Here is a 15,660-nt window from a genome sequence, read left to right on the forward strand (position 1 = left end):
TGAACTGTCAAGAATTACGATGAAATGATTAAGATCACGTTAATCTTGTTTAGAAGTAACGAGTTTAATTCATATAATATAAAGCAACAACTATCATTAAGGAGCTCTTTCTCGACTCCTTTAATTGACGGATCTTATTAAATCAAAATTAGTCGAAACATTAAAGCGGTATCAAATACCAATACCAAATGAGGGAAAGAGTCTTAATAGGTAACAAGATTTGATGTATAAATACTGTCTACGTGTAAAGTTTCTCTACATCAATTTTCAACAACTACTCCAAGATTTATTTGTAATTTATACATTTGCATATTATAAACTAATTACCTAAATAATTGGTTTTGTTAGTTTTCATTTTCACAGACATTGACATGTTCATATGGGTCTGGCATAAAGTTGAATTTAAATTCATCAATAGCATATTAGATATTATTATTACAACCCCCACCCCCACTCCCCACCCCCACCTATGGCCTACCTCCAACCCCAAAGTCCAAAACGAATTCCATAATTCATTAAGAAATTCACGTGAAAGCATCAAACACAATTCAGACAGACAGCAAGAAAAGCAACAAAAACATATTATATTTCCTCTCTCCAACATATCTTGGCCCTTTCCTATAAAAATCATACAATAACAAAAAACGACAAAAATAAAAATTATATTTATAACACAAAATTCACAAACAACAAATCGATTTATATTAATTTCCACAAGGAAAAAAAAATGTACCCCCAACGCTCTCACAAAAAAAAATAAAAAAATAAAAATAAAAAAAAAAAGTCCGTAACTCGACGAGTTAACTCTAACTCACCGAGTTATCATGGTTGACCACAACCATGTCGGGTGAACCCAATTCTTGACCGATCCCTATCGAATTCGAACATGAACCCTTGTTGCATTAAGTTTCCAATGACCGAGAACCCGGAAGCGGCCGATAGCGGTTGCAATGCGAGACATTTGACATCCTCCGCGGTATCGATAAAGTAGTTGCCAGGTGGCGGGGCGAGGACCGAGTTTCCACCGAGTCTGAAACTCAATTTAGGGAAACTCGGTCGTGCCTCGCTCGACACGTTGACACATAGGTCAAACCCAGCAGTCCGCTCATCGGCTTCGGGAAGCGTAACGAGCCGTTTAAAAGCCGAAACTATAAGCCGATAAGCCGGCTCAGCTAGAAATGTCAATGTTGTCCCTGAATCCATAACTGTCCCACCATTACCCATCTCATCAATTGCCCATACCGAAGGGCGAATTCGTAACTTCACATCCTCTATATAAACACCTTCGATACCAATGTAATAAAACGTCGAAGTAAATGGATTACTTATCATCGGCGTATAACTCATTTTCTTCGAATAGTTGACCATTGTTGACTTGCCGATTAACAAATAACTAGTCGGTGACGGAGACATTGTGTAGTCCATTAAGCAATATGAGAACCGGTTCCCGAACCGCCGGCCCAGTTGACTCGCTAACGATATCGAACCGCGGCCTAAACCCATAACTCCTTGTGCACCATTGAAACTCGGACCGGTAATACTTGGACCGGAAGCTTCAAAACTACAACCAAAAGCAAAATTCTTGAACTTCACTGGTCTACCTGAGCTTGCATTAAGCATAGTTGTCTCAGTTGAAAAGAAACCTTTCGTCTCCGATCCATCTGAATACGAGTACTGGTATCTGCATGGACTATGGAGGCGCGTGTGACTACACGCGCCTCCATTAGGGTTAGGTACAAGCCTACATTGCTTGTTGTAGCAATGGTAGGGTTTGTAAGTTGAAGAGTGGCGTGCAAGGAATGCAGACCTTGCAGGTCTAGCAGAGCAGTTTCTACATGCAGAACATGTAACCCAAACTAAATCACTACCAGTGTCAGCTACTAACAGTAGTCTTTGTGGTGGTGTACCTATTCGAAGATCGACAAAGTACTGTCCACTACCAGTTGAAGCACCAGATGTTAATGGTAACTTAGCTGAACGGTGGAGTTTACGGTGGTGTAAGGAGGAGTAAAGAGTGTTTAAACGATGGATATCAGAGGAGAGGGAGTGTGAAGGTGATGGAGGGAATGTGTCTTTGTGGAGTAATGGGAGTTTTAGGTATTGGGGTTTTGTACGGCGGTTGACGGTGGTGGAGGTGGTGGTGGAGAGGAGGAGGAGGGAGAAGAAGAATATTGTTAATGTATTTGGTGCCATTGAAGAAGAGTTGAGTTATTGAAGATGTAGAGAAGAAAGAGAAATGTGGAGTGATGGGGTTGGTTACATTTATACGTACGTGTTAATCTATCTATTGATTGATTGAGTATATTAGTAGGAGTATATATATCTTTGGCATCTAGTCTCTATAATAGATTCATATATATATATATTCCGTCCGTTACAATTTTGTCTGTCTGATTTTAAATTGATGCATAAAATAAATAAAAAGGTAAATTAGAGATTTGTATTATGTACTCAAATGTATTTTAATTTTATAGTCTTAAATATATCACGTGGAGATATGAAAAAAGAAGAACAAACACTCTTTTTGAAATGGATTAAGAAGAAAAGTAAGATGAACGGATTGAAATACGAGGAAAATCTTTCACCTATATTAGTTGCTATTCCTTTGTTACAATTTATCTGTTAAGTTTTGATTTGTCACAAAATTTAAATAAATGAGGAATATTTGTGAATTTTATGTTCATAAACTAAAGATATATGTAGAACGTATTAAACTGTTCTTAATTTAATCTGTAATCTTGAACAAATCATATAGAAAGTTAAAATTAAAAAGTTGACAAAAATAAATATCCTTGATGTCAAAAATAAAATAAAGGGATTATCATTCTTTTTCAATACATGGAGAGGGTATTATTTCTCAAACTTTAAATATTAAGGGGTAAAGTGAAATTGACTCGAAATATTATTATAGAGAATAATTTATAAAGAAAGATTTGATTGTAATTCAGTATCCATATTAGATTCCGATTAATTATTTAGATCATGTACTACAAAACTTATGTGCATTAAATCTCGATTAATTATTCAGATTGCACACTTCAGGGCTCATAGCACTCCCAAGGATTTAACTTTTGAATGGAATTGGGAGCTAAAATGCTTTAGCTCAGTTATTGAGGTATTCCTCTGATATCTATGCTTTACTCCTTGCATTGTTCATAGAGAATTGTTATTAAGGATATACTCCCTCCGTCCTAAATTATCTGTCCTAAATTAAGATGACATATTAATTAAAAAAAATAATTAATAACATACTTAGTTTATTATAGTACTTCTATTAAATGATGTTTACATTTTAATTTAAAAGAAAAAATGAAAAAGGTAAACATGGAAAAAAAATTTGTCTCTTCTTGATTAATGAAAAAAAAAAGTAAAATAAAAAATGAAATTAGAAAATTTGAAACGAATAATTTGAGACGGAGAAAGTATCTAACTCTACTAAGCTATTTATTTTGTCCTGAAGTGAAAAAGTTATACACCAATTGAAGTGATTTTTTTTAAAATAAAAAAATATGAACAAATTACTAAAAGCAAGAGATGTAAATTGCAACATTAATTATGTAGTTTACCTGTTAGACAAAAACAAACTAAAGTTGTCAAAGGGAACAAGGTCCCAACCATAGTACATAGTATACTCGAGCAGGACTCTAGAACACCCGCTAAATTAAAAGTTTTGGTGGAAAGGATAGAGTTTTTTCTATTTTAATTAGAGATTTTGAGTTAATAAAGAAGGGAAATAAAAGATTTAGTAAGGGATGAAGTTTTTTATTAAAGAAGTTTAAAATATAATACGTAAAAATGTTATATATATGTAAAAAAAGTTTAATTATGTCTAAATAATATATCTCGTTCCTATAAGGAACACTTCGTCCCTCAACGAATTTTGTGTTTCAGTTTATGTGTTTTAATTTGATAATAAATAAATAAATAAATTGATTGTTAAGATCTCAAATTACAATTTTGTAGTCCCAAGCCCCATCTAGCCTTGCTAATTAACTTATGGCAACAACTCACGCGTATTTGCTATTTATATCATGTCATACTTAGTATTACAATTAAGTTTGGGATTAATAATAATTAAAAACTATATTAAATTAAGTAGACTTGGAAAAAATGGGATTTTTCTTTTCTTAAAATCAGCTTCTTGGCTTTGTATTTTTACTTCGAGTATTATTTGTAGATGAAGCGATATTAAAAGAGTTTCTTATTTCCTAAAATAGTTCTTCCTACGTTTCTTTTTATATATAAATATTGATTTATCATAAATATACAAACAATTGTTTATTAATCGTTAGAGATGTCTCAGGGGGTGGACTTATTTTAAGTGGCTTAAAAGCTATAAGTCAAAAGCCAAAAGTAAATAGTAACAATATACTTTTGACTTCTGACTTATTTTTATACTTTTCAAGTTAAAGTAATGTGCTTTTAAGCACTTTTTATTCTTGCCAAACATTTTTAAAAATTTAAAAATGTTTAAAAGTTAAAAGCATTAAAAAAATAAATCAATTCAAACACCCTCTTCGATCCAATAGTTCATTATCAAAAAGATTTTCTCATTCTAATGCTATATTTGAGAGTTATTAGTATTTATCAAATCGGCTTCTATCTAATCGAACACTATTCGATCAAATATAAAGTATAAACAAACACAACTATTGTATGTTCAATCTAATTTCATAATCTTCAAATAACAACAATAACAATCATATATTCAGTGTATTTTTATATAGTAAAATTTAAAAATGATAGAATACGCATACGCAACTCATATCACTCTACCTCAGAGGTGAGGTACAAAAGCTGTTTTCGATAATCCCCACGCCAAACTTCAAATAAATTGAAAAGTATTTGAGAAGCACAGCAAAATACCTTCTTGAAATTAGCACCAAATGTCAAGATGGGGTGGGGTGGCTTTGGGGGTGCGGGGGAGGGCATCCAATGATGTATGTGTGACTAGGACGACATGTAAAACCAATGTCCCTACGTTAACCGGCGTCTACTATTTGTCTACCCTGTCACTCCCCGCACTTCATGGCTATAATATTTTCTTGAAATTTTTGGGCAAATTTGATCGTGGAATAAGTTATTCTGAGATAAAAATAATATTATAATTTTAAAACAATTTTTCAGATTAAGTTATTTTGTTATTTTATTGCAATCAAGTATGAGTTATAAATTCATTCTCAGATTAGCTGTCTCTAATGAGTCTTCAATTTTTAAAAATTTCAACACAAAAAACAATCAGAGGTGGATTTAAAATTTAAAATTTATAAATTTTCAATTCACGGATTATCCGTAAGGAAAATACTATTCTCATGGGATAGGACCGGAAGGTTATTTGGTGATCAAAATCAACTGATTCAACTAAGATATAATTTAGTTAGCTTCATGTTGCATAAGGTCTATCTATTTAAGAGGGAAATACTCTTTAGCGTGAAATTTTCTGTCTACGTATATAACTTAATTCTTTTTTGGAAAATGCTACAACGCCCCCCCCCCCCCCCCCCCACCCCACTCTACCACTGACCAAATCAAGTTGAATTTTTGCATTTGCAAATATGGTAATTATATTACAAACTCCCTTAGATTATAACAATAGATATATAAGGGGTATAGTTTTATTATGACAAATATGATCTCACTTGTTAAAAAATAGCAATTGGATGTATTATAATCACCGTAATGTATTGTCCATACTGCAAAACATCCTCATAAAAAGGTTGGGTGAAATTGACTTGAATATTATACTCTAATTAATTATAGTACATAGTATTGGATTATAAGTTATAATTATAACAAGTTATTGTGTAACACTTAATTCATAATATTCATTCAAATTTATGAACTTAGATCACAAGATTTCATTTTATAGATTTAGTCTAAAATCACTAATTGAGCAAAAGTGTTGTACGTGTATGAGACATGAGTGAACATGTCATGAACATGTATTCACATCTCATCTTATCATCACATTTTTTACTTTATTCTAAAGTCACTGATTAATTGGAAATTTTTCTTCCCTCACATGCACCTTCACGTTATATTTTTTTTTTTCCAACTTCTTATCAAATGAATTTTCTATCTAAATGAAAAAAGGTGGTTTAAATTGGAAAGATCCCCCAAGTCCATATAAGGAAGTTTAGGACCTAATCTCCCAAGCATGCACATCTAAACACTTCCCTTCACGGCGTGAACTATTTTATTTAGAGAATCAGATGTTGATGTCCAGTGGCGGAGTTAGAATTTTCATTGAGGGGTCAGAAGTAAATATACGATCTAGTCGAAGAAGGTTCAACATCTAATATATATACATAAAAATATTTTTAACCATAAAAAAATAATATAATTTTCTGAAAAACGGGGTTCGGATGAATTCGATGTGGCTCCGCCACTGCTGATGCCATGTTAAATGGACCTTGAACTTAATTCGATCTCATAATTAATTCAAGGAAAGAGAATTGCCTAACTCCACATAGGAAATTAAAGAAGCGTAGAACCCACCCTATCCATCATCGATGTGGGATTGAGTCATTCATCAGACATAATAAAGTTAATATACATTAATAATAATTAGATTTACAGTCAAATATTTATAGATATTTGAATTTTACGTGAATTCATAGATTACACTGAAGATCTGTCTTCGACTAATTATGCACTCATTGATAATTGCACTATTTCAAAAGTCAATAGTTTTTGGTACAATTTTCTTAACTAACGAATATATAAATAATAGGAAAAGTTCTTTCGGCCACAATTTGGCTATAATAGAAAAAAAATTATGTTCACATTATGACTAGTTAACTCTTGAACATTTTTATCCTTTTAATTTAAAAATTAAGTAACTTTATCTATTTGAAACAAAAGGATAATATAGTCTTTTTATTATTGTGACCAAATTTTTGTGGCCATTTAGCACTGTCCCAAACAATAATCTATATTTGTTTTCACAATTCCTTACCCATATCTTTCTTGATTTGCATTTTCTAGGAGACACATTCTCATGTTCCACTGCACTAATTATGCACTCAATCACAACTGCTCTATTTCAAAAGTCAATTGTTTTTGGTATTTATTAACTAATACTCTAAATAAATAATTTAAAGTGGATACTTAGTGCTACATTTTGCCTCATGCATATGTATCATTATTTCACTTTGTCAATTTTAATTTTAATCTTAGTATTATATATCAAGCGCAGTTAATTTTCGATTAATTAAAATGTGCACTTTCGACGGCTTATATATATATATTTTTTTATAATTACATTACTTTCGCATATAAAGGAGCGATATTACCTAACATAATACATGAATAATTAAAAAAACTCGAAGTGTTTCATAATTTGTGAAGATTCACAAACAGAGGAACAAAAAGTAAACATTTCAATTACATAAATGTTAAATATAATTTAACTAGATATCCCAAGAACTAACAATAAAACTTATGTATAGTTGTAGGACTAAAATCTCAAATATCCAAAAATACAACAATAACATACCAATTTATTAACACAAAGTGAGGATCGGGGAGTAAATCACAAAATACCAATATATTAACACAAAGTGAGGATCGGGGAGTAAATCTCATTTTATGGGAATACACAGTGTCGGATTCAGAATTTAGAAATCATGGGTATTCGAAAGGATCGAACACATATATTGACTTCTAAAGTTTAAGGTTCCGCCTGCAAACTAAAGCTCTCAGTTATCTTTTTGATTTACTGGGTGTTTTTTTAAACCTTATACCAAATTTTATACATTTTTTAAATATAATTATATCTAGTTTGCACTGAATTTAATGGATGCCGAAGCACCAAAAGATTGGCCATAAGTGTACCCCGGAAATATACCGAGTATGTTGTTATCATTGTTCTTGTAGTCTGTGCCATATATGACAGAGATGAGATAGAAAAGTTGTTTCGAATAGACCCCCGGCTCATATTTTGAAAAATAAATTAATTAATTAAAATCTTCCTTATTTCATGAGCAAGTCATGTGTGAAGGAGAAAGAATCATATAAGTTTACATGTGCTTCCTGAATGTCAGCCAGACAGCCCTCAGTTAATGAATTAATAAAACAATGGGCCTAACAGAGGTATATACACATGGACATTACAAAATGAACATTTTAAGTGATAGTTGATTTCATAAATAAATAAACATTCTGCAAATATGAATTATTCATGATATTATTGAGTTATTAGTATTTATTTTGAGGGAAGAAATTAAAGAAATACTTGACATATATTCATGGTTGTAAATGTTGAACCAAACATCACTATAATTTTATTTTTTTTAAAGAAATCATAAGTAGCATGTAAAGGTAAGGCTTAGCTCCCCTTGCTTGTATTTATCCTCGTTGAGGATCTTTTTATTTTTAATAAAGGGAAGAGTCACATTTGGGAGGATGGGTTCTAGCTCGCCTATCGAAGTTATGTTCAAAATCCTCGCCCAAGAACTAATATAGAGAAGATTTCCTGCGATGCAACGGTTCTTCCATATCAACTTAGATCAATTGACACTTGACAACTCAAAGCTGACTTATATAACCCGTGTGTTTGCCTACTCGTCTTTCACCTGCAGACAATATTTATAAATATTTGAAGAATTTCTTATTTGATAACTTCATGCATTTTATATAGTTATTAACAAAAAAAAGTTAATTTGTTTTATAACTAAATAATTTTCTTTTAAAACAATAAAGTGATTATGATTTGGTAGTTGTTGAGGGAGTTGGACTTATGACCCATTATTATTTAACCAATAGTGATCCAACATATGTTAATTCAAGCAACCTTTACAACTCATCCATTTATTAAGTAAACTTATTTCGAATTATACAAATTCAGCCTAACTCGTCCATCTGACACTCATAATATAAATTCTATATCTACCTTTACACAATTTATTTTCTCCTTTAGAGACCTAAACCTAATTTTGGAAAAGCATAATTAATTTTGGACCTACTTATTTGGAAGCAATCACATTGAACAATGACAAGAGTGATTTTTGGTATATACATGAACTAAAGTACACACTAATTGACATTAATTATGAGTATGATACTTAAAAAGAAAAGGACAGTACTAGTACTTTATAAAATCTATTTTAGCTAACTATTTATATCAACATGTGATTGGGGAGACACTACAAGTAACCAAACAAACAAGTTATCACATGCACAAAGATTTAAGTTATATATACAATCAAATTATTTTATAAAAAGATTCATAATTTGATCGTGATAACGAGCATTATTATAAAAGATGATTGTTACAGAAAGTTAATTTAACTGTATCGATAATCGGTATAATTTGAATTGTGATCATATATAATATTTTACTTATCAATCACTTTGCATTTACTAAATAGATTTATCTGCAATTAGTTTAAATTGAAGTATTGTGTAAGTATTTTTTTTCATTTCATTAGTGTAGAACAATAACAATAACTATGTTTCAATTTCGAATAAGTTAAATTGACTATACAAATTCTCACTTATATTTCTCCATCCAAATTAATCTGACACTAAGATTCTGCAAAATGAAGAGTACTAGAAATAAGAAAATAATTATATTGATATTCAAGTCATTAAAAAAAAAATTATAAAATTAGTTTTTTTTTGCTATATCCTGAATTTCCCAACAAGATTGATTATATCATAGATTTTTTTTTCTCCAAAAAATTCTCTATCTATTCATTCATAACGGGTATAATATGAACAAAAGATCGTATGACATTATTCACAATTCAGCTTGGAAATACACTTTCCCAATACAACCCATGCAATAAGAAAACTTAGCTATGTTATAAATTACAACAATAAACTATGTAAAAAATATATATATAAAAACTCAGACATATTCTCTATATATAAACATATTTCAAATAACTTCACGAGCTACGTCTGTATCATAGGTATAATGCATCATGAGAAGGTTCACATGGCCAACTGACTATTAATCTTGTTTGTAGTGGCAAATGATTGGTGAATTGTTGACTTTCTCTGATTTTTGAAATTTAATTTTCAATAAAGAAAAGATTCATTTTTTAAAATTTAAACTTTATTGTCGGCTCAACCTGTCATGATCTCATCTTTTTGGCCACATAAACTATGGTCATGGTATAATATTTATTCATGAAATTATTAATCTAATTTGTGACATGATCTAACAATCAATTGTGTGATCATCCTATATATTTTTATTTGTTTTTTCTTCTGGCCCCATTCAATTAATCTAATTATTAGTGAGGAAAATCTAGAAACGAAAACGTAGAAAATAGTATTTTATTAGTTTCAAATTATTTATCGTGATTCTCTTTTATACATCCAATAACAACAACAAATATAGTACAATTTCATATGTAAAATCTGAAAGAATAAAATGTACATAAACTTTATTCCTACTTTTATAAGATAAAGATACTGTTTTTGATAAACCCTCAACTAAAAAGTGAAAAACGACTCGAAGCATGATTATAAAAAATAAAACATCAGAAAACAGGATACAATGGAAAATAGAGCAATAGATGGTTAAAAGAAAGTGTAAGAAACATAAATCTCGATGGTTTGGAGCTTAATTACAGAAAATTTCTACATTTACATAATTACTGAAAAATTTAATTTTGAGTCTCTCGAGATACATAATTAGCTCCCGATACATCCAACGAAGATATATTTTTCCTTTATAAATTAGCTCCCGATATATTTTTTGTAACTTTTAAAAAAATAGACGGCCGCCTTAGGCCCACAAATTTTGAGGGGCCTCATTTTTACGATAATATATTATAATTATTTAAAAAAATAAAAATTAAATATTATTTATAGAAAAAAAAAATTTATATAAAAGGAAAGAATTAATAGAAGTTCATATATCTAGAGTACTATGTCTCAAGAAAGATTAAATGCATTAATTATATTATTACTTAAAAATGAATAATTAGAAAAAATCTATTATATAATTTTAAAAATAGAGTTTATTAAAAAAAATTATTTCTTAAAAATTTAAAGCCTCCGTTTGATTTTTGTCTTAGGCCGTCAATATGCTTGAGCCGCCTCTGCTCACTCTCGATACATAATTAGCTTCTGATACATCCAACGAAGATATATAATTAGTTGAAATTTTTGTAATTACTTTACAAGGATGGTACTTTATATAAATATGATAAGTTAAGATGCATGTTTATGTAAAAAAAAAAAAAAGATCAAAGAACAATAAAAACATGGGATTCTAAAATATGATTACGAAATATTTAATTAGCTAGGAGCTAGGTTTTTTTTTTTATATAAGTTACTTTACCCTTCATTGATATTTGAATAATAATAACATTCCTCTGTAATTAAGGTTCTTATAGTCTTAAAAAATAAGTACTACTAGAGTAAATAACAAAAGAATAATTAATTTTATCTTAAAATATTCTAAATCACAAATAATTTAAAATACAGATTTTTTTTTTTTTAATCACGATAAATAATTTGAGACGAAAAATGCCAACAAGTTAGGTTTTGGTCATGCAAATATATAAATGTCTTTTAAGTAGAAAAAAAATTTAAGAAGCATAAATTAAAGTAGGTAAATGGATGGAACATTGATTACTTGATCTTTAAGTTTTATGGAATTAAATTCATGTCCCCTTATTTATTATACTATTTCTGATAAGTCAATTCTTATCATTTAATGGTCACAGACTTTTTTATTTTTCAAATTGAAATTAAAAAAAAGAAAAGGCAAAACAAAAAGATTGTCTTACCACAAGAAATAAAGGAATTACTATAAGTGAAGCAACATTCTTTTGCTATATGTGAATGTACATAGTTAATCACTCTTTGAGTTGATTTTATTACTAAATTCATGTAATTGACATTTTGAGTTTTTCAAGAATCATTAATTAGGAAATATTGAATGATAGAGCAATTGATATACCTAATTAATTGAGACAAGAGGAGAAAATTATTGGGGTCTTTAATTAGAGATCGTAGGCTTTATTTCATAAACGCACTTCATACATTTTAAAAAAAGAAAGTCTATCCTGAATTTTTGTGTTTTTATAATTCCATAGGTTAATTTAAACTATTTTAAGTATTTTATCCTAAGCCTTTTAATGGTTTATTCGATTTGAAAATTTTAAAATGTAAGCTAAATTATGTTAGTACTACCTTAACTAGTCAAAAATTGATCGTATTGCACAAATTATATTAGTAATAAATTTGAGATAATTTAGAGTATCTTAATTCTAACTTAGTCGGAAAGTCGATCATAATTTGAGACGATCCAAAAATATCGAGCATATAATATAACATCACGGTTCGATTAACAAAATAATAATTTTGAGTTCATTTTGATTCTTTATCTAACGATGGATTTTTCGAAGTTAATATTGGGCCTCAAATAATCTAACAATGAAAAGTCTTAAGTGGGCTTGTAATGTGCCGGCCCATGGTGGGCCTTCATGTTTATGGGCTTTTATAGATATCAGGGAAAATTAACTATATAAACTTATTAGATTAATTATTACAAGTTATAGCAAAACTTTTAAATTTTTAAGTTATAGCAACTTTCATTTTTTTAAAAATATATAAAAGAGGTTTTTTTATTTTGTTGAAAATACAAAAAAGTAATTAATGAAAAAGAAAAATTAAGATTTAATACAATTAATATACAATTTACCTTCCTTAAATATAGTTAACCTTAATTACTGATATTTATCCAACCTCAAATCCCTCTAACCCTTGTTTTTCCTCCTATTTTAATGCTTGCATTAAGAGTTTCCATCTTCATACACTACCTTCCTCTTTGTACACGATTAATTTCTGTCAGTAAACAAAAATACCGTAATTTCGCCGTCGACAAATTGTTTAGGATTATAATTGGAAAGAAAAGCAAAAACAAGTATTTCTTTTGATAACAAATATGAATTCTGTTAATTTGCATTCAATCATGATACGTTATGGAGGGAGATGGGATTCGTTAGGTTTGTTAAATTTTTTTATGAAAATGGATATTTTTCATTCAAAACGAATTTAAAGATTTTTTTTTTTGTTTCTTCAATTCTCTATTTTTTTGTGTTTCTTCAATTCTCTATTGTTACATTCTCGAACTGAAAGATCAAGCGCAAGCAGGTAAAAATGATTGTATATTTTTAGTGTATTTAATTGGATATTATATTTGTATGTAAATCGGGTATCTGTTTTCTGAGTATTAATTTTTTTTTTTTAATTTAACAGCTACTATTTAATTTGTGTGGGGGGGACTGTACTTTGTTTCTTCGTTCTTCAAGAATTAACAAATCAAAGATTTATAAGATAAGAAAGTATTGTGACATTCATACATGCTCAAAAAAAAAATTTCAAGTCTTTTTGATGAAAAGAAATGAGGTGTTTTACACGGATACATTGCCTTCCCTGTGATGCTCAAAATTTTCACAAGGAGATAATATTATATATTTAGCAACTTAGTATGCCCTCAATGAAAAATATATAAAATATTAAAAGGAGAAATTTTGGATAGACCTTTTATTTAGAGAAAAAAAAAAGGTTCAAGTTTCTTAGCATGATTTTTGAATTATCTGTTTCAAATCTTAATGTTTTTGTTATTCAACTCCAGGTATTATGTAAAGATGATACCAAATTTTAGATTTGTGTAAGAACATGATGAAACAAGGTGAATGACCACAACTTATGGTTGTTTTTTATCCCAAAGAGGGGTATGTACTTGAACAGACGTTGAAATTTTACTGTATATGATCAATATGGGATGCTTCATTTATCTATTTACTTTTCATTTTTCAGATTTACTGTTGAAGCTGATGTGTTCATAAGAGACTAGACAATAATTACAGAGTATGTTGGAGATATTGATTAGTTGAATAACCGTGAAGCTGGTGATGGAGTTAGCATGCTGACTTTTTAAGTACGAATGATACATCAAAGGACTTTGTCATTTGTCCTGATAAGCGTAGTAATATTGCTCGTTTCATCAATAACAAGCATTTGAAATCGGGCAATGCATGGTATTTGCATAAATACCAATAACAAACGATGCCCAATGAATAAAGACAATGAAAAGAGGTCTTGGAAGATTAATCGGACTATTTTGTTGTATAATTCTAGGGGTTTTTCTACTAGGGGTATAATCAAACTTGATTTTTTCGGACATTGTCTCAAAAAAAAAAAAAAAAAAGTTTAACATATTAAACCAAGCTCAAGGGTGAATGAATGTTGGGAAACCAATAGTCATGCTCAAAAAAAAGGAAAAATAAGTTGAAAAGAGTGAATAATAATGAGATGAAGACTTTTATTGATATTTGGTAAAAATTTAAAGATCTTGCGTATGTTTTGGATATACAACTATCGTAAAATGTGATGCTCTATAGAAAAGGATAAAAAAGAAGGGAAAAAGAAGTTAAAAAAGATAAAGAGATAAGACTTCTATTGATAATTAAGATCAGTAAAATATGAAAAAGTGTATAATCAAGTTAATTATTCAATTTAATAAAAAGTATTAAATCAGTTCTTAACTTTACAAAATATATTTACCATATATAACTCCTTAAATTATGAACAAACTTTAATATTTAATTATTAAGAAAAAATATTGATACCTCAACTTGCCATAATGATCCAAGATCTTTAATTAAAAGTGATAAATGTTAAATGCTAAATATAAGAAAATAATACAAATAATAAATATTTAAAAAATAATTTGCGAAAATTTAATTAAAATATATTTTTCTCAAAAGTTGCTATAACTTGTAATTATTTCTCAAGTCTAGTAATTAATGAAAAGTTATGCTATAACTTTTAATTAACAATCTAAAAAATATATTTGGGATAATTTTCACCTTTGCAATTACAAGCCACAACAAAAAGACCTCAGTGGGCTACCAATTTGATTCTTAATGGATCAAAGTGTGATTTGTTTGGACTCTCAAAAGTTAGATTTAGGAAAAAGGAAATGGACTGATTCTTCTCAAAATAATTTTCTCATGTTAGGGCCATTGGATATTCATGATCAGTCGGGTCAAATAAATTTCATAATATGACCATTTCATAATTTAGGTCATTTTGACTCATATAGTTCAAATACAGTTCATATGTCATATTGGTACGATTTATATACCATACTGATATATTTCATAAAAAAAATTAAGCAACGAATTTATAGGTAAAATTGTATCATTATTATATATATAATACTAAAAATTACACAAATATACAACTTATGTTTCCAATATTACAAAAAATCTCAACTCCCTAAACATATTACAAAAATTCCAATATATACACAGAATGTTATGTATATGTCGGCTATGTTATGTATATTAATAGGGAGAGAGAGTAAAGTAATTAAAAAAGTGGGAGAGAGTGTAATTACTTCCAAAAGGGTTGGTATTTATGTTATTTATACATAATAATATGTATTTTTTGATATGATGTGCATAAAATTTATATCATTGTTGTATAACATATATATAGTCTACTAGTTAACCATACGTGCGTTGCACGTGTATATTATATCGAGCAATAAAAAATTATTAACATTAAAATAAATACAAAAAGGTACAAATATACCCCCGAACTTTAATAAATGGTACAAATATACCCAATGCACGTGTATATTATATCGAATAATAAAAAATTATTAACATTAAAATAAATACA

The 15,660-nt window shown here is 29.0% G+C and overlaps 1 protein-coding gene across 1 annotated transcript; it reads right to left on the reverse strand.

Annotated features, from left to right (window-relative positions):
- Window positions 1–564: 564 nt before the first annotated feature.
- Window positions 565–2,328, reverse strand: LOC107848436 (aspartyl protease family protein 2). Its single transcript, XM_016693206.2, has one exon. The coding sequence runs from the start codon at window positions 2,191–2,193 to the stop codon at window positions 823–825; it is 1,371 nt and encodes a 456-aa protein (XP_016548692.1). The 5' UTR covers window positions 2,194–2,328; the 3' UTR covers window positions 565–822.
- Between the last annotated feature and the right edge of the window lie 13,332 nt (window positions 2,329–15,660).

Source organism: Capsicum annuum, chromosome 11 (genome assembly GCF_002878395.1).
Source record: "Capsicum annuum cultivar UCD-10X-F1 chromosome 11, UCD10Xv1.1, whole genome shotgun sequence".
Taxonomy (NCBI): Eukaryota; Viridiplantae; Streptophyta; class Magnoliopsida; order Solanales; family Solanaceae; genus Capsicum; species Capsicum annuum.